This window comes from Pollachius pollachius (assembly GCF_949987615.1).
Source record: "Pollachius pollachius genome assembly, chromosome: 18".
NCBI classification, from domain to species: Eukaryota; Metazoa; Chordata; class Actinopteri; order Gadiformes; family Gadidae; genus Pollachius; species Pollachius pollachius.
Window position 1 is genome coordinate 12,776,475 of NC_136951.1, and position 17,500 is coordinate 12,793,974.

Sequence of the window (17,500 nt, forward strand, 5' to 3'; positions counted from 1 at the left end):
CTTCCAGAAGGCCCGCATGGTCTGCTCGGTCCAGGAGGAGGACGGGACCGAGACCTATTTTGACGAGCTGGGTAGGGGATCCGTTAGGCCTTCCGTCATTTCAACCAGAGTTTTGTTCTTATAATGAAATGCAAAAGTGTTAACTAGAGAAAGAACAATAACTTCAATTAGGTTCAAATAAAACAAATCCAGAGCCGTAGAGATGCGTCGAACCGGTAGATTTAAGTCTGTAGTCTGTTGAGCAACTTTGGGGTTCATCAGGCGTCCCAGGGTTGGCCATCGGTGAAGATATTATTCACATCTCGAGTTACAAATCTAATTCAAAACATTTTCTGTGAGGTCTGAGGAAATGTACGGGCGTTGACCAAAGACCTCCCTGTGATGCACACAGCGGGCTCTCAGGATGAGGAAAACCGAACCTGGAAGAGGACAAAGTCTTAATTTAAAACACGTTCTGGTGTTGAGATTAGCATGGTCATGAAAAGGTCTTTTGTAGATCTTTGGACACGTCCTTCTTGCTTCTCCAGAGTAAACATGTCCTCCTCCTCATTGATTGTGCCGTCATGTTGGTCGTCTCGATTGAGGGGCTGATTAGATCGGCCTGTGACCAGCAATGAAGTGTTTATGCGAGTTAATGCATGTTTCCCTCCTGAAGTCTTCTCTTCCTCTTCCTCTCCTCTCAGAAAGCGTGTTTCTGCTGGAGGCGGATCAGACCCAGGGTCTGCTGGTGTTTGGCGTCTTCACGTCCACGAGGTAAGGCTGCTGGTGCCTCTGTTACATCCCGCGGCCTGACAGGGACAAGAACTACACACCTACACACACCACATCCCCCATCCCCACAAGGACAATCAAAACCTACACACACCACATCGCCCTGTTCCCACAAGGACAATAACTACACACACACCACATCCCCCCTTCCCCACAGGACCCCCTACTGAATCTACACAGACGTCAGAGTTAACTTGAGGTTGTTTGTGAGTCTCACATGCGACAGTAGCTAGGCTAGCACTATAGCGTAGTACTTTCTGGTACCGCCTTATCTGCTGCTGTCTGAGAGAGTTCTGTCCAAGCTTTATGTATCGTGAGCTCGATGAGGACTTTGGATTAATCCTCACTCATCAAGTTACCCTGCTACAGCCAAAAGTACAGCTCAGTCTAGCTCCGCTTCTGGTGCGATTCAAATGTAGAACATTCCTGTTCTGGGCCGTATCAGCTAATGGATCATAGTATCATAGTATCATCTGATCGCTGATGAAACTAAGAGTCCTTTCTTCATAGTCCTAATAACAGTATCCATGGGTCTTTCTGCACCAGGGCACCGGAGTGGTAAACTGAACTCGGGTAGACATCTGTGGTTTTCAGCAGCAGGGCTCCGGTCATGTTGGTCTCTCTACTCACAGTAACGTGTGTCTCAGCTCTGTGTTCAAAGGCTCGGCCGTGTGCGTGTACAACATGGCCGACATCCTGACCGTCTTCAACGGGCCCTTCGCCCACCGAGAGGGCCCCAACTTCCAGTGGGTTCCGTTCCAGGGACGCATCCCCTATCCACGGCCCGGAACAGTGAGTTCAAATGAAATGTCATCCTTAGACTGTTCAGGAAAAGTTGGGAGTGTCATCCATTGTAAAAAGCAGGTAGCTGTAATCGTATGATGTGTAAGTGGTGTGGAGGCAAGAGGGTTTGACTCTCCCCCCCAAAGATCCTGGTTTGATTCCCATGATCCGTTCCTGCCTTACTTTTCTTGCATCCTCACAAAAGTAGCAGAGTGTCTCTGATTTTATTTTTACATTTATATATAATATACTAAAATGAAAGGCTTACTTTTCCTCTTGCTTATACAATTCCCCCCCACACACTCTCACACACTCACACCCCCTGTCCTCTCTGCAGTGTCCGGGCGGGGCCTTCACCCCGGACATCCAGTCCACTAAGGAGTTCCCTGATGACGTGGTGACCTTCGTGAGGAACCACCCGGTGATGTTCAACCCTGTGTACCCGGTGGGCCGCCGGCCGCTGGTGGTCCGCACCGGCGCCAACTACAAGTACACCAGCGTGGCCGTGGACCAGGTGGCGGCCGCCGACGGAAACTACCAGGTCCTCTTCCTCGGCACCGGTACGTAGAGTAACAAACTACCAGGTCCTCTTCCTCTGGTATGTAGAGTAACAAACTACCAGGTCCTCTTCCTCTGGTACGTAAAGTACCAAACGACCAGGTCCTCTTCCTCTGGTATGTAGAGTAACAAACTACCAGGTCCTCTTCCTCTGGTACGTAGAGTAACAAACTACCAGGTCCTCTTCCTCTGGTGCTTAGAGTAACAACAGTACCAGGTCCTCTTCCTCTGGTACGTAGAGTAACAACAGTACCAGGTCCTCTTCCTCTGATAAGTAGAGTAACAAACTACCAGGTCCTCTTCCTCGGCACCGGTACGTAGAGTAACAAACTACCAGGTCCTCTTCCTCTGGTACATAGAGTAACAAACTACCAGGTCCTCTTCCTCTGGTACGTAGAGTAAAAAACTACCAGGTCCTCTTCCTCTGGTACGTAGAGTAACAACAGTACCAGGTCCTCTTCCTCTGGTACTTAGCGTAACAAACTACCAGGTCCTCTTCCTCTGGTGCGTAAAGTAACAACAGTACCAGGTCCTCTTCCTCTGGTACGTAGAGTAACAACAGTACCAGGTCCTCTTCCTCTGATACGTAGAGTAGCAAACTACCAGGTCCTCTTCCTCTGGTACGTAGAGTAACAACAGTAACAGGTCCTCTTCCTCTGGTGCGTAGAGTAACAAACTACCAGGTCCCCTTCCTCTGGTACGTAGAGTAACAAACTACCAGGTCCTCCACCTCTGGTACGTAGAGTAACAACAGTACCAGGTACGAGGGTTCTACATTGCGGTTCTATGTTGCGGTTCTATGTTGCAGTTCTCCGTAGCGGTCAGGGTTCTGGAGACAGTTCTCCTGTTCACTCTGTATCTTAAGGGTTCTGGGAATGTTTGGCTGTGGTATTTTCAGTGGAATTAATGTACTGCTGTTCCCCTTTGTCTCACAGAACAGCTGTGATATCAGACATTCCTCTGTGGGGTTCTACTGATACAACGTCCTGATAAGCAGACAGATTCAGAAAACATCTGATCTGGAAATTTACTGAGGGGTTTTAAAATACAGGTTCCCTTGTATTTTAAAACCCCTCAGTAAACCCCCCCAGGTTCCCTCTATTGGCCTCAAAAGATATACAGTACACATATTTATGATTTAGGTTATATATTAGAAACACATTATCCTGCCTGGTTTAAGAGAATAAAAACATTTGATTTGAACAGTGTGTGTGTTAGTGTGTGTGTGTGTGTGTATGTCCATGACGTGCACACACATCTGTGCACGTCAAACTGCTCTGGGAGCCTCAGCCACAGCTGTGTGCGGTTATCAGAACCGCCCCCCCCTCTTTCCTCCAGGGGTGGGGGGGCTCATGGTTTCATGGTCTCATTCAGGCCAGGACCTTCTCTCCAGTCAGGACGTTCCACACCATTTTTGTATCTTGTTTGTGTGTGTGTGTGTGTGTGTGTGTGTGTGTGTGTGTGTGTGTGACTGTGTTCTGCTGTGTGTGTGTCTGTACGTGACTGTGTTTTGTGTTCTAACCCCAGACCGCGGGACGGTCCAGAAGCTCATCGTTCTGCCCTCTAACGGCTCTTTGGACGAGGACCTGGTACTGGAGGAGCTGGAGGTCTTCAAGGTGCTCTCTCTCTCTCTCTCTCTCTCTCTCTCTCTCTCTCTCTCTCTCTCTCTCTCTCTCTCTCTCTCTCTCTCTCTCTCTCTCTCTCTCTCTCTCTCTCTCTCTCTCTCTCTCTCTCACACCTGTTTCTCTTTTGATTCTCCCGCTAAAACTCCCATCAAAGGGCCTGGGGGGGGGGGGGGGCGGGGGTTGGACGATGTAGAGACAGTCTGACACAGAAACAGAGCAATAGACGGGTAGTCAGAGAGACAGAGCCTGACAGACAGACAGACTGACACATGGACAGAGACAGACGGACGGGCTGACACATAGACAGGGCGACAGACAGACAGAGAGACACATCGAAAGGGCGACAGACAGACAGAAATACACATAGACAGCGTTGGCAAGTCCAGGTTCAGCTCCACCGGGTCCCCACATGGCGAGCATCTTGACCGCTCTGCCCAGCGGCCCACAGCCCTCCCCCTAACCCTCGCCGGAGGGATAGCGTCAGAGGGATGAACTCTAAAGCCGGTGGTTGGTGTTATGTTGGCGTGACCCTCGGCCTGCTTGGCTCCTCCTCCAGAGGAAGGCACAGATAAATACAAAATGAAAAGATTATGAATGGGGAGCCAGTATGTCAACAACCTCTCCCTTCTTCCAATGCCATGTTGTAACGTTGATAAACTGATGTTTTGGTTTCTCCCCTCCGCTAAATGTGTGAGAAATGGGAGCCGACATCCCACAATGTTCTCTCCCCAGAGAAACGACTGATAGTGTTGTGTTGTTTTACAGAACCATGTGCCGGTGACCAACCTGAGAATCTCCTCCAAGAAAGTAAGTGTTGACCAAACTTAGGTTAGTGCTCCCTGAAACGGCCAAAACAACAAAGTATTTTCAGTTTGCCAATGGACTTTAAACGTGGCCTATCAGGCGTAGCCTTAGAGTCACCTGTCCGCCCACTGGTTAGTGTGATCACTAAAATGGCCATCCATGTACTGCGTTTGTTTCTGATCCATAAGGAGGCTAAATGAGGCTAACCTTTGACCTTTGAACCCCGGCCTCACGCTCCTCGTCAGCCTCGGTGACCTTTGCCCTCTTCCATCTCCACAGCAACAGCTGTACGTGAGTTCGGACCATGGCGTCTCGCAGGTGTCACTCCACCGTTGCCAAGCCTACGGCGAGGCGTGCGCGGACTGCTGCCTGGCCCGGGACCCCTACTGCGCCTGGGACGGCCTGAGCTGCTCCCGCTTCTACCCCACCGGGAAGAGGTACGGGAACCCCCTCTGGAACAGACAGGAGGGTCGGAGAACCCCCTCTGGAACAGACAGGAGGGTCGGAGAGCCCCCTCTGAAACAATAACAACACTCCAGACATTTAGGGCTAATGATGCTAATGATGATAATGACGCTTATGATGCTAATGATGCTAATATGCTAATGACGCTAATGATGCTAATGATGCTTGTGTTTGGCACAAGTCCTTAAAACCTCCCTTAGGAGGGAGGGGAGGTCAGAAAAGGGTCAAGGCGTTTCAACCGTTTATGTGACAATTTCCTAGTAAAGTAGAATATGATGAACAATCCCCCAACGAGTCTGGGCTCCTTAAGCCTGAACCCCAGCTGCTTCCTGAGGGCCTTCGTTAGACCTCTGAACGAAGAAGGGGGTGATGTTGTTGATGGAAGCAGTGAGGCTGTGGGGTTTGATATTCCAGTCAATTCCCATTTCTTTCATCTGAATGACATCTGAATTAATCCACTTCCTGCCTGACATCACTTCCTGTCCTCAGACGCAGCAGAAGACAGGACATCATGCATGGAAACCCGCTGACCCAGTGCAGAGGATTCAACCTGAAAGGTGACCAGCTGCCTGCCTGCCCCAACCAGGGGTCTTGTACGTTACCAGGGGCCCTCACACGTTACCTGGGGCCCTTGTATGTTACCAGGGGTCCTCATCTATTAACAGGGGGCCTCATCTGTTACCAGGGGCTCTCGTATCTTACCAGGTGCCCTCATCCGCTACCAGGGGCCCTTGTGCGTTACCAGGGGCCCTCGTCCATTGCCAGAGGCCCTCACACATTACCAGGGGCCCTCACACGTTACCAGGGGCCCTCACACGTTACCAGGGGCCAGGGGCCCTCACACGTTACCAGGGGCCTGGGGCCCTCACACGTCACCAGGGGCCCTCACACGTTACCAGGGGCCAGGGGCCCTCACACTTTACCAGGGGCCCTCACACGTTACCAGGGGCCCTCATCCTTTACCAGGGGCCCACATTACATTAACATTTAAGGGATTTGCTGACGCTTTTATTCAAAGCGACTTACAGCCATTCACTCACGCATTCACACAACGACGGCGGAGTCAACCACGCAGGGCGACAGCCAGCTCGTCGGGACCAGTGAGGGTGAGGCGTCTCGCTCAGGGACACCTCAACACTCAGTTCGGAGGAGCATGTTGTTTCTCTGTCAACACTCATCCCCTCAGCAGTCAGGCTTCAGGTGAGAGAGAGCTGTGAGCATACGGCCATTAGTGCTAATCAGCCTGCAGCCTGTCACTCATCTCTCTGAGAGAGACGTGAACCAGCGACCTTAGAGGAATGACAGGCTGTCACTCATCTCTCTGAGGGATGTGAACCAGCGACCTCCTGAGGGTTGGCCTGGGGGGGCCGTCAGCCCCCAGACACAACAGCAGCCTCAGGACACTGAAGTTATGGAAGAGTATAGAATACAAAGACCGATGATACAGTTTGCATATATATATATATATATATATAGTTAATGTGCAATGCAATTTATGCAATTTACAATATATAATTTGCATGATCCCTGTGTGTGTGTGAGTGTCTTCTGTATGCGTGTTTCCTGTGTGTGTGTGTGTGTGTGTGTCTCCTGTATGTGCGTGTTTCCTGTGTGTGTGTCTCCTGTATGTGCGTGTTTCCTGTGTGTGTGTGTGTGTCTGTGTGTGTGTGTCTCCTGTGTGTGCGTAGCGTACCGTAACGCGGTGGAGAGGACGCAGTACGGGGTGCGTAACAACACCACCTTCCTGGAGTGTTCCGCCACGGCGCCGCGCTCCTCCATCCGCTGGCTCATCCAGCGCGACAACGACCGCCGCAAAGAGGTCAGCCGGGGTCAGAGGTCAGCTGGGGTCAGAGGTCACAGAACAGGGCGGGTTAGCTAGCCTTAGCGTAGTGCTTAGCCCCAGACCAGAAACAGGCGGGTTTTCTAAATCCACCACAAGGGGTCTGAGGTCAGTTTCTCAGGCTTGATGTCCTCCCTTTGGGTGAACTTGTAAGTGTGTTACACACTAAATAATAGACAGAAATCTGTTTGGAAAATAAATAAATAAATAATTAAAAAACTAGTATTAGTATTTTAATAATAACTGCGTTTTATTTTATTCCCATCAGACTTGCTTCACGGGCGAGTGTTCACTTCAAAAAGTAATAAAACAACGAATGACGTTACGAACTGGGCCAATCACAGCCTCAGACCAGCTCTCTGGGCGTGTCTTTACCTCCAACTGTGTATTTCAGATGTGTCCTCAGTCAGTGGGGTTAGGGTTTGCTGTGGTTCAGATACAGATACAGACATATTGCCTGCGGTAACGTAAAACAATGACACGTGCAATTATTACATCCCATCGTAAGGGAGAAAACGTCCGATACCGAAATGCCATCCAAGCCAAACGGCAGCTCGATGTCGCCCCCTCCAGGTGAAGCTGAGCGAGCGAGTGCTGTCCACCGAGCACGGCCTGCTGCTCCGTGCGGCGCAGGCCTCAGACCAGGGACTCTACTACTGCCTGGCCACCGAGAACGCCTTCAAACGCACCGTGGCCAAGATCCGCCTGCGCGTGCTGAGCCCGGCCATGGTGGCCCTGCTGTCCGACGCACCGCCCCCGGCTGCCCCAGCCAGCGGGGCCCCAGCCCCCGGGGCCCTGCTGGAGGGCTTCAGCCCCTCAGAGAGCCTGGCCGTGCAGCAATACTGCAAGGAGAGGAGGCAGCTCCAGGACCAGGTCCCGGGGCGGCCCGGGCCCCCCGGGAACGTGACTCCTCTGAGGGGGGAACTGGCCAAGTTCAAGCCCCTGCTGGACCGACGGAAGAGCCGCAACCGTCGCAACCACCTCCCGGAGTACTGAACTAGGGGCACCCCTCAACCCTGGTAGACCCATTGTACCTTGTCCCAACCCTGGGTACACCCATGGGTACCCTCCACCCAACCCTTGGTAGACCCATGGATACCCCCCCTCCAAACCTTGGGAACCCCCTCCAAACCCTGGTAAACCCATGGTTCCCCCCCTTCCAACCCTCAGTAGACCCATGGTACCCTGTCCTAACCCTAGAAGAACAGACTGATGTCAACCCGCTCAAAGACTGACCCACCCAAGGGCGTAGGAACCGGGGGGGACGGAGGGGACGTGTCCCCTCCAATATTGGAGACAGGCGCATTTGTCCCACCTAAAAATTATACCGGATCCGACAGGTTTCCGATATGTGTCCCCCCCAATGTTAAACTCATTCCTACGCCCCTGGACCCACCGTACCTTTTGTCCTGGAGTTCTGGACGTTAGCCAGAGGCTCTGTTAGCATGTTAGCTCCTGGAGCCTCAGAGCTGGGGATGGGAGGAGGTGGACATGGAGGTCCCTGGCTTCTGCTCGCTAGTGTGCATGAGACGTGCTGCGCCGGCCAGGGAAAGACTGTGGCGTTATGTAAACACTTGCATGTACACAAGCACACACACACACACGCACACAATTGCTTTTCGCTCTTCACTGTGTCCATAAAGGCGGTAAAGAAACGGGGTACTTCCTGCTCCTGTTTCTCACCACCAACCCTCATCTACACGATGGCTTCAGACCCATCCTCGAGCGTTTTTCGTAGGTCACAGCGGTCTGCTCCTTCATGTAGCAGACTGAACCAGGGAAGATCAGTCCACCCCTCCTTTATGAGCGACCTGTCTGTGACCTACGATTGACAGCTCTGTTCAAAGGTCCTGCTGTTATCAGGTCCTCACAGGAGGGGCTTTGAGTAAAGAAATAAACTATCACACTCTGGTTGAGGATTAGTGCCCCAATGTAAACCTCAACATCGCACATGGAAATGATGTGCCGTATTTTGGGGGAAATAAATATTAAGCCCCCTAGTTTTCCAAATAAACAGCATTATAAAATATGTTGAGATGAGGATTTAAACTTGTACGTATAACCTCTGAGATCTGAACAGAGCAGACATTCTGATCCTTATTAAAAACTCTTGGTACTGCCAGCACATAAGGATGTTTACACAGAACCAGAACTACATGACCATCCCCAACATTGGTTTGATTACGTGAAGAAGAATTCTTCCTTAAAGATGAAACGTTGGTTCTGATCGCCTTGGAGCCAGATGGGACTTTCTGATAGATCGACCTTTGACCTGTCCTCTAATGATATGTTGATAGTTCAGCATGTTTCTCGGAAACATATTTATTGTAGATATTATTGTTGTAATCGTCTGTTTAACTTAATGTCTAGTGTTGTGGAAACCTGTTGTCATAGCGACCCATAGTATGTATAATTTCAGAGTATTTCATTAACTAAGACGGATCTGCAGATTGCAGTGACGATCCCCCCCCCCGTCTCTTTGTAAATCCAGTCAGTTTAATGTTCTCATAATGACCCCATATCTTCCTATTTATTAAAGAATCAAATGCCAAACTTGGTCATATTTTGTATCCATTTATTGAATTATCAGTTCAGCTTGAACAAAAATAAACTGAACTGATATTGGTTAGGAAACCTCCCTGCGATTCGTAAAGGGTTACCTATTGCACCGTATATAGCATTATTATTGTTTTATTGGAGCATTAAGATTGAATATTTGCCCGAGACAGGTGATTTCTAAATAGCAGTTTGATTGTTCCGGCTGATTTAAGTTAGAATGGTGTTGAACAGGAGTACCTGAGACGACATAAGGACCCTAACATCAGGAGGTATGTATCTGTGCAATCAGTCTTGCAATCAAAATTTAAAGTTCACATTTCTTCCCCCCACATCCCTGTGTGGCCCCAGAGAAAGTCCAAGGTTATGATGAAGAGCAATGTAAACACAGGAGTCACTCTGAGACGGTCAACACTCCACCAGCAGAAGCTGATCCACGCAGCTCCGGCGCTCTCCTTCGCGTCTCCCCTTCCTACACATATGTGCGGTCCTAACACCTCACACAGCAGTACGACACGAGGCATAGGGCGAAGATGGCCGCCCCGATGCCTATCAGGGACATCTGCACAGTCTCCAGGAGGTCGATCCGCGAGAAGAGCTCCGCCTTGATCCTGTCTGCCGTCGCCTCGTCCAGTGTTGCCGTCTGATCGCCAAAACAGGGGTCAAGGGTCAGGAAGATAGGGCTCAAGGGTCAGGAAGGTATGGATCATGGGTCAGGAAGGTAGGGGTCAGGAAGGTAAGGGTTATGGGTTAGAGTGTAAAGGCCCATTCACACCCTATGGTAAATAAGGATAGGAACACTTTCGTCTGGTCCCGGAGGTCATTTCGTACGTCAGTTGGTCCGTCGCCTCTGAGCTTACGAATCCGGAGTGCTCTGGGAGAAACGGAGCAATACCAACGGAAATCGAGGACGGCAGTATAGAGTCAGAAGTCCAACCATTCGCGAAAATAGATAGAGAGTAGTATAATATCTCATATGTTTATATATCCATTGTATATATATATATTGTATTTTATTTTATTGTTCACCTGCTTTGGCAATGAGTTGTAACATTTTGAGGAGAGAATCTGCGGGTTGGTGAGGGGTGTCACATGCCACCACTGCGTAGGCCTACACTTTTTGCGCCTTTTTTTTGCCAATTTCGGATGACACAAAGCAAAGTCATCACCTCTACAGATTCCATGTTTGCGATTGTCGATGCCGGTAATTTACGACATGACAGTGACTGCCCTCTAGAGGATGTATTGCGTAACATCCATAACAACGCTGAAACCTGATGGGGGTATGAACGGTAGCCCGGCAGACAACGTTTGGTACGGACGGAAGAATTTCGTCCGGATCCGGAGGTATGAATCGGCCTTAAGGGTCAAGGGTCAGGAAGGCAAGGGTTATGGCGCAAACCTCTTGGAGGAGGATGGGGAGGAGAAGGAAGAGGAGGATTGGTTCTCTTGAGGACAACAACTTTTCTTTCCGCCAATTAATTCTCTACCATGGCCAAGATAATCCCCACTACAAGTATATACTTGTTGTAGAAGTACCAGAGACATCGGAGAACCCAACTCCATCGTTTATGGGTTTATAATGTAATCTGGAGGCGCACACAGCTTTTGGCCAGGATCTTAAATTATACTACATTATATTACATGTATATATTTTAGAGCCCTGGGAGTCTGCATCGGCAACAATCAATTTCTCCTCCATTTTGCGGTTCAATGTGGACTTCAGGGAATGAACGCTGATTGACTTGTCTGCCAGGACCAAGCATCAAGTGAAATTTGCAGAAAAGTGTAGTAGAGTCACGCGAAATCCGTGTGAGCCAGGTTTTCAGTCCGCGCCATTCATATGAAAGGGCCATATGGCTGAACGATAGATGCAGGGTTAATAAGGGTAGGGGGGTAGAAAGGCCGGATAAGGGTTTGAAAGGAGGCATTAGGGTAAAGGGGAGGATTAGGGTTGGAAGGTAGGATTAAGGGTCTGGAAGTGAGGGTTCAGGGGTAAAGTCAGGATTGGAGGCTTGCGTTAGGGGGACAAGGTAGGGTTAGGGTTGCAATGTCAGGGTTTGGAAGGTGAAGAAGGGTTTTGGGTAGAAGGTGGGGGTGGAAAAGACCCTGGTAGTGGGACAGACATAGCGAATGAATCTGTTTTGGAATATATATCTTACCTCGTTCAGCCAAACAATGGGGAACACGGTGTATTCCTTTACGTGCTTGAGCACCCTGGGGGGAGAGTGTTTGTTAAACACACAGAAAAACGTTGTTCTAGACAAGTCTGAAGGATCAAGAGTGATTGGGACTTACGTGATAGACTTGGAGGGTCCGTACATCATGTTGACCTGTAGTCGCTTGGCGAAGCTCAACGTGAAGCCCGTGATCTAACGAGACAACTGGTGAAGATCAGCTACAGTCCCAGAGCACAATGGGATCAACCTTCAGGACTAGCGATGATTCGATGTGTCATGTAAACACCTCATCATTCTGCTTATGCACAAAACCTTCAGGGATTCTTGTCACTTCCAGTTTTACCTTGAAACAGCTGACACCTACAATGGCTCACTGTCCATCACAATGTTCACCCTAATGTGTGTCTGTAAGCCTCCTGACATGAAGATGTTTTACACAAGTCTAGAGGCTGGATTCTGGGGTCTAGGACCCCCAGTCAACTCAACGTCTTCAGCCGGCCTTGATCAAGAGGCCCTGAGATCCTACCTGGTCCTCAATGAAATAAATATAGTATAAATATAGTATATCTATCAATAAACAGTACCTGCACTCACTGATAGTCACTTTGGATGGAAATGTGCTCACTGACTAAATAGTAAATAGAATAAAATGTGCGGGTCCGAGAACATGAAAACATGAAAGGGGGTCGTACGGGTTCGATGTCCAGGTAGGTGAAGTGGTTTTCCTCTGAGGGGTTCAGTCCAAGAACTTCTTTCCTCAGGTAGTCACTCCCATGGAGGAAGTGAGGTAAGGATATATAGACTGGTGCGTCTAGTTTGAATGATCAAAACAGAACAGGTATTATTATGGGATCGTTCAACCTGCCCAGGGCTGGCCACCATCAAGTAAACAAAAGGGAAGAATGTAAAGTGTTTGTTGTCCAGTGTCTCAGTTATATCTTCCTTCATCATTGCCCAGTGAATCAGCAAAAAGCGTAAGTTGACTGACTGTACCTCACATCATTAGCTGAATGGGATACGCAGAGAAATCTGTAAATTGGCGTTTAGCCAGATGCAGACGAGTGTTGTGATTCCATATTCATCGCTGTGAATTCAGAAGGGTTAGCTGGGGTGCGCTGGGTTAGCGCTTGCTCTTAGTTAGTCGCTTCCATTGACTTTCAGAGCTACAGTAGCCTAGCTCCTGTTCATGTGAATACACTTTGAATTATCTTCCAAAGATGTTCAATTACTTCTGAAGAGCTGCTTCTTCAAAACGAGTGCCAGTTACCAAACAACAGATTGTAGTTTTGTACCTAGCCTAAGAGCTACCTAGCCTAGGTAGGAGCTAGCTAGGAGCTAGCTAGGAGCTAGGCTAGGAGCTAGGCTAGGAGCAAGGTCACCTAGGCTAGGAGCTAGGCTACTGTACAAAAGATTCCAGCCTGGCGAACTCCCCTTCTGGATCCCAAGAATGAGGAAACTCGTCTGAATCTGGTAAGACTTACAGGCAAGACTAACAGGCGTGTTGTGGTAAGACTTACAGGTAAAACTACAGGTAAGTCTGGCAGTTAAGACTTACAGATAAGACTTACATTTCAGATCTACAGGTAAGATTACAGATATCTCAGCGTATCCCTTTAAAGGACCAATCCTGTCCCCATAGAGGGAGCTTCCACCCAGATGTATACTGGTCAGATCAGCCACCAGCTGGTGAAGTCCAGTGACTCTGGACTTCAGGTTGATAACCTCAACCTGATGGTAATGAACAGGCCCTTTAAGATCGAGTAGCTTTAATCAAGAACCCCTACTGTAATTAAAAAATATGGTATAATATAAATATGCATGCCAATGTAATATTATTGCAATCTACTGGAAGCAAAATGATAAGGCTTGTACTGTTGGACTGTTAGAATCGGGTCTCTAGGTTAAATTAGATATATTATATTATATTATAATAGATATTAGCTAACCCTTATCTCCCATGTGAGTTTAATAAAATGAGCGCCGTTTGCAGGCAAAGGTTATTTTCCCAAGACTCTATGAAATTTATCATTGAGATGTAGAATTAAGGTAGGGTTCTTCTAACCCACAATGTGTTTCACAGGATTGTACTGTAAAATCTAAATACAGTAGTTTATTGTTCGAATTTGACTGTAAATGTACGTCAAAGTGTTCCAGTGCAGCACCATGAACAGCTCATTATTACTGACCCCCTCGGCAGGGCCCGACGTCCAATACGCCGGCCATGGAGCAGTTCCTGGAGACCAGCTTCTCGGTGCAGAAGCACTTGTTGTCCGGGTTGATGGAGGGGGAGGCGAAGGTGGAGGGCGGGAGGACGTAGCGGTACACCTCGATGCCCCAAAGGTCCCGGCTCTCCCTGAAAGTGGACGACACCGACCTGCCGACAGGTGGGTGAAGAAGACCTGAGTCAACCTGAGACGTCTCCGTAGTCCTTTAACTCAATGTGTTTTCAATGAAATGGGACATTAGATTGTGTGGGACTAGCTAGCAGGGACCTCTAGTGGTCATCAATGAAACTTAAATAAATTTCAACTGCTGTTTGTATATGTCTTATTATAACATCTTTAAGATTACGACGGCATTATAGGAAGATTCTTACCTACAGATGTCAGAGGAGAAGAAATAAATAGGCTTTTCTTTGTCCACAAATGGAGGGAATGAAGAAGCATCTGAATGAAAGATACAGTGATTTATTAAAAGCATCGTTTTTTAGATCGCTTTATTCAGTGGTAGGGTTAGGGTTAGAGGGGTAAGAGTGTAAGAGCGGTTAGAGGGTTAGGGTTGGAGGGTCAGGGTTAGGGTTATAGGGTTAGGGTTAGGATTAGGGTCAAGGTTAGGGTTAGAGGGGTTAGAGGGTTAGGGTTGGAGGGTCAGGGTTAGAGATAGAGATAGAGGGTTAGGGTTAGAGGCTTAGAGGGTTAGGGTTGGGGTTAGGTTTAGGGTCAGGGTTATGGTTAAGGTCAGGGTAAGGGTTAACTTTACCTGTGCCGTTGAGGGTGTCACAGTATGTGTCATTCCAGAAAGATAACTTGCTGTTGGGACGAGATAAGATATGTTGCTGTGACCACAATTCCTTCTCAATTATTTGAGCAAAAGCTAAGTCATGTGGCTTGGTTTATCGACTCTGTCTTGGATAGGGTTAGGGTGAGGGGTTAGGGTTAGGGCTTCCAATGCAACCTATTTGCACGTACCAGTAGGCTACCAGTGCAACCTATTTGCATGTGTACCATAAAAACATATATTTATAATTTGTAAGATATCAATATCGTATTTAAAATCTGTAAGATAACAATATTGTATTTATAGTGAGTAAGATAACAATATTATATTTATAATACACTTACTACACTTACTGACTACTTAAGGTCATTTGTGATGGTAGTTTCTTGTTAACTTCTAGGCTGAATGAGCTTATGACCCTCACCTTTCACCTTGCCACCTCTCGATCATGGCTACCCTGGAGATGTCGTCCTTCCCTGTGTTCACGGTGTAGTAGCCGTCAAAGGTGCCGTTGTACTGGGAAAGAGGACATGTTTAATGGAAAAGATCCTGATGATGTTTTACATCTTTCAGTGGAAAACTATTGACAGATCATTTACCATATGTTTGAATAATTTGTAAGTCATAACAATTGGAAATATAACATAGAATAGGGAAATCTATTTTGAAAGGTATAGTAAAACCATCTTCATACAATATATAGCAAATACTTTAATGTTAAAACCTTAGTTCAATTCATTCAATAGTATTTTGTATAATCGTGTAAAGTTACATTCGTGTGTTTATCCACGTTGTGTTAAATTCAAGTTCATTATCGTAATAATACATCATTGAAGATCATCAGCCTCATCATCATCTCTATCTTCATCACCGTCTCCATCATCATCATCATCATCCTCATCCTCATCATCACCAACATCCCCTCGACCACCACCACCACCACCACCATCATCATCATCATCCCAGTCACGAGGTCACCAGCGTGACATCACAGTCACATGGTCATGACATCACAGCCACATGGTCACCGGCATGACATCACAGTCACAGGGTCACGACATCACAGCGGTCTTACGGGGTAGAAGACCCCCAGGATGTCATTCAGCATGGGGTCCCGGTAGCCCCACAAGATCTCTCGGACCGAGCGCCGCTGGAACAGCGAGGAGTTGCTGGACTTCATCTTGTGATCCAGGAAGAAGTGCAGGGGCTTCGGGAGGAGGGAGTAGGCGCCCTGGAGAGAGGACAGAGGAACCATGACCATTGAGGTACGCTCACGGTATCTAGGAACGGAGATGCCCTTAGATCAGTCGGCTCGTTCAGATTAGACTTTATGAGCAGTCGTAGCAGTGGTGTAATAGATTGGAGCTGGCCATATCGCTGGAACCTGCAGAGTGGTTATTTCACTGATGACCTGTGTCCTGTGATACTGTACATGGGCTGTAAATGGGCCACGGACATGTTTGGAAAAACTGTCACAGTAAACTTCCCACCAAACATTTGAATTGTTTTTCCTGTAGTACTGTTCATTATTTCTACTAAAATGTCAAAGTGAAAAGGTTGGGAACCACTGCACTAGACTTTAGTGTGCATTGTAGTGTACGGCATTAAAGAGGAAAAACAACAATCTATCAGCAGACAACCTTAATTTAAGTTACTCTATAGCTAGGGTGGGCAATCTATTTTAAAGCATTTATGGCATAATAGTTGATATTCTCTTAACATCCTGACAATCAATATATCAAATGCTGTGACAAAAACAAATCTGCTATCTGTCACAGAACAGTTTCGAGCCTGTCAAATAATTTAATTCGGCCCGCATGAAATAATTGGCTGACTCCCTATCCATCTACCTCCTTAACCAGCTACCTACGCTCCCTCGGCCAGACCATCTGACCGGAGTCTTCCACAAGGCTAGCAGACCTGGATCTAAGCTAGCGAGCTAATCGTGTTTTTTGGCGGGAGGCCTGTAAAGGGGAGGGGGTTTCAATGGGATACTTAGAATCAAGCTTACTCTGGCAGGTCACTCCACCTCCGCTAGCTTTATGATAACTTATCTTGGCGTCTAGGGAAGATAAGCCGATAAGATAAGTATTTCTCAACCTTATTTTGGCTCTGACCCCATTTCTAGCTTTTTATATTTGTGCAACCTCTATTTGGGGCCATCGGCATCTTCGCTCACTTTCTTAAATCAATCAACATCAGTGCCTTAACGTCTTATATTATATCACCGTCCTGGGGAACATGTGGGTCACAATAACTAACGTACATACACTGAGACCCCCTCCAGCCAATCACAATAACTAATGTACACACTGAAACCCCCTCCAGCCAATCACAATAACTAATGTACACACTGAGACCGCCTCCAGCCAATCACAATAACTAATGTACACACACTGAGGCAGCCTTCAGCCAATCAAGAGGCCTTATGTTCACCCAGAGGGTGGCCAACACACTGAGACAGGGCTCACTTACCGCCACGGCCAGGTTGAGGGAGGTGACCATGTCATCCTCCGAGCCCACGGACATGTCCCGCTCAAAGATGGCGCCGTTGGGCAGTAGGAAGGACACAGCGTCATTGTGGGCCGTGATGTTCGACTTGGCCAGGTAGCGCACTCTGAGGGGGGAGGAGACATCAGGGGGTCTGCTGAACCCATCATCATGTTCATCCATGTTTTCATCACCAGCACCACCATCATCGTTTTTTTTAGGGCATTTAGCAGACGCTTTTATCCAAAGCGACTTACAATGGTTCATGCACACTTTCATTAACATCATCGTCATCATCATCATCATTAGAACATGGTAAAATATTTAAAAATTGTCTTCAAAAATATCGTCAATTTTGTCAGTATAATTCAAGTGTTGAATCTCTCCGTCACAAAGAACTTTCCCGATAAAACAACAGATTGTCAGTTTCT

The 17,500-nt window shown here is 47.9% G+C and overlaps 2 protein-coding genes across 2 annotated transcripts in view; one reads left to right on the plus strand and one right to left on the minus strand.

Annotated features, from left to right (window-relative positions):
* sema3c (sema domain, immunoglobulin domain (Ig), short basic domain, secreted, (semaphorin) 3C) overlaps positions 1–8,755 on the plus strand; it is a 33,028-nt gene extending 24,273 nt beyond the window's left edge. The window contains exons 9-18 of the mRNA XM_079755704.1: positions 1–71; positions 684–753; positions 1,419–1,563; positions 1,892–2,114; positions 3,640–3,728; positions 4,503–4,544; positions 4,821–4,978; positions 5,496–5,563; positions 6,695–6,825; positions 7,420–8,755. The exon at positions 1–71 is cut by the window's left edge and continues 44 nt beyond it. Of these exons, the coding sequence (XP_079611830.1) occupies positions 1–71; positions 684–753; positions 1,419–1,563; positions 1,892–2,114; positions 3,640–3,728; positions 4,503–4,544; positions 4,821–4,978; positions 5,496–5,563; positions 6,695–6,825; positions 7,420–7,842 (1,420 nt within the window). The 3' untranslated portion in view covers positions 7,843–8,755. The remainder of the gene's footprint in view (positions 72–683; positions 754–1,418; positions 1,564–1,891; positions 2,115–3,639; positions 3,729–4,502; positions 4,545–4,820; positions 4,979–5,495; positions 5,564–6,694; positions 6,826–7,419) is intronic.
* Positions 8,756–9,493: 738 nt separating this feature from the next.
* cd36 (CD36 molecule (CD36 blood group)) overlaps positions 9,494–17,500 on the minus strand; it is a 10,932-nt gene continuing 2,925 nt past the window's right edge. Inside the window, exons 3-12 of the mRNA XM_079755287.1 lie at positions 17,055–17,196; positions 15,655–15,810; positions 15,004–15,095; positions 14,562–14,611; positions 14,179–14,248; positions 13,769–13,956; positions 12,275–12,393; positions 11,701–11,774; positions 11,565–11,619; positions 9,494–10,045 (exon numbers count right to left, since the gene is read on the minus strand). Coding sequence (XP_079611413.1) covers positions 9,893–10,045; positions 11,565–11,619; positions 11,701–11,774; positions 12,275–12,393; positions 13,769–13,956; positions 14,179–14,248; positions 14,562–14,611; positions 15,004–15,095; positions 15,655–15,810; positions 17,055–17,196 — 1,099 coding nt within the window. The 3' untranslated portion in view covers positions 9,494–9,892. The remainder of the gene's footprint in view (positions 10,046–11,564; positions 11,620–11,700; positions 11,775–12,274; positions 12,394–13,768; positions 13,957–14,178; positions 14,249–14,561; positions 14,612–15,003; positions 15,096–15,654; positions 15,811–17,054; positions 17,197–17,500) is intronic.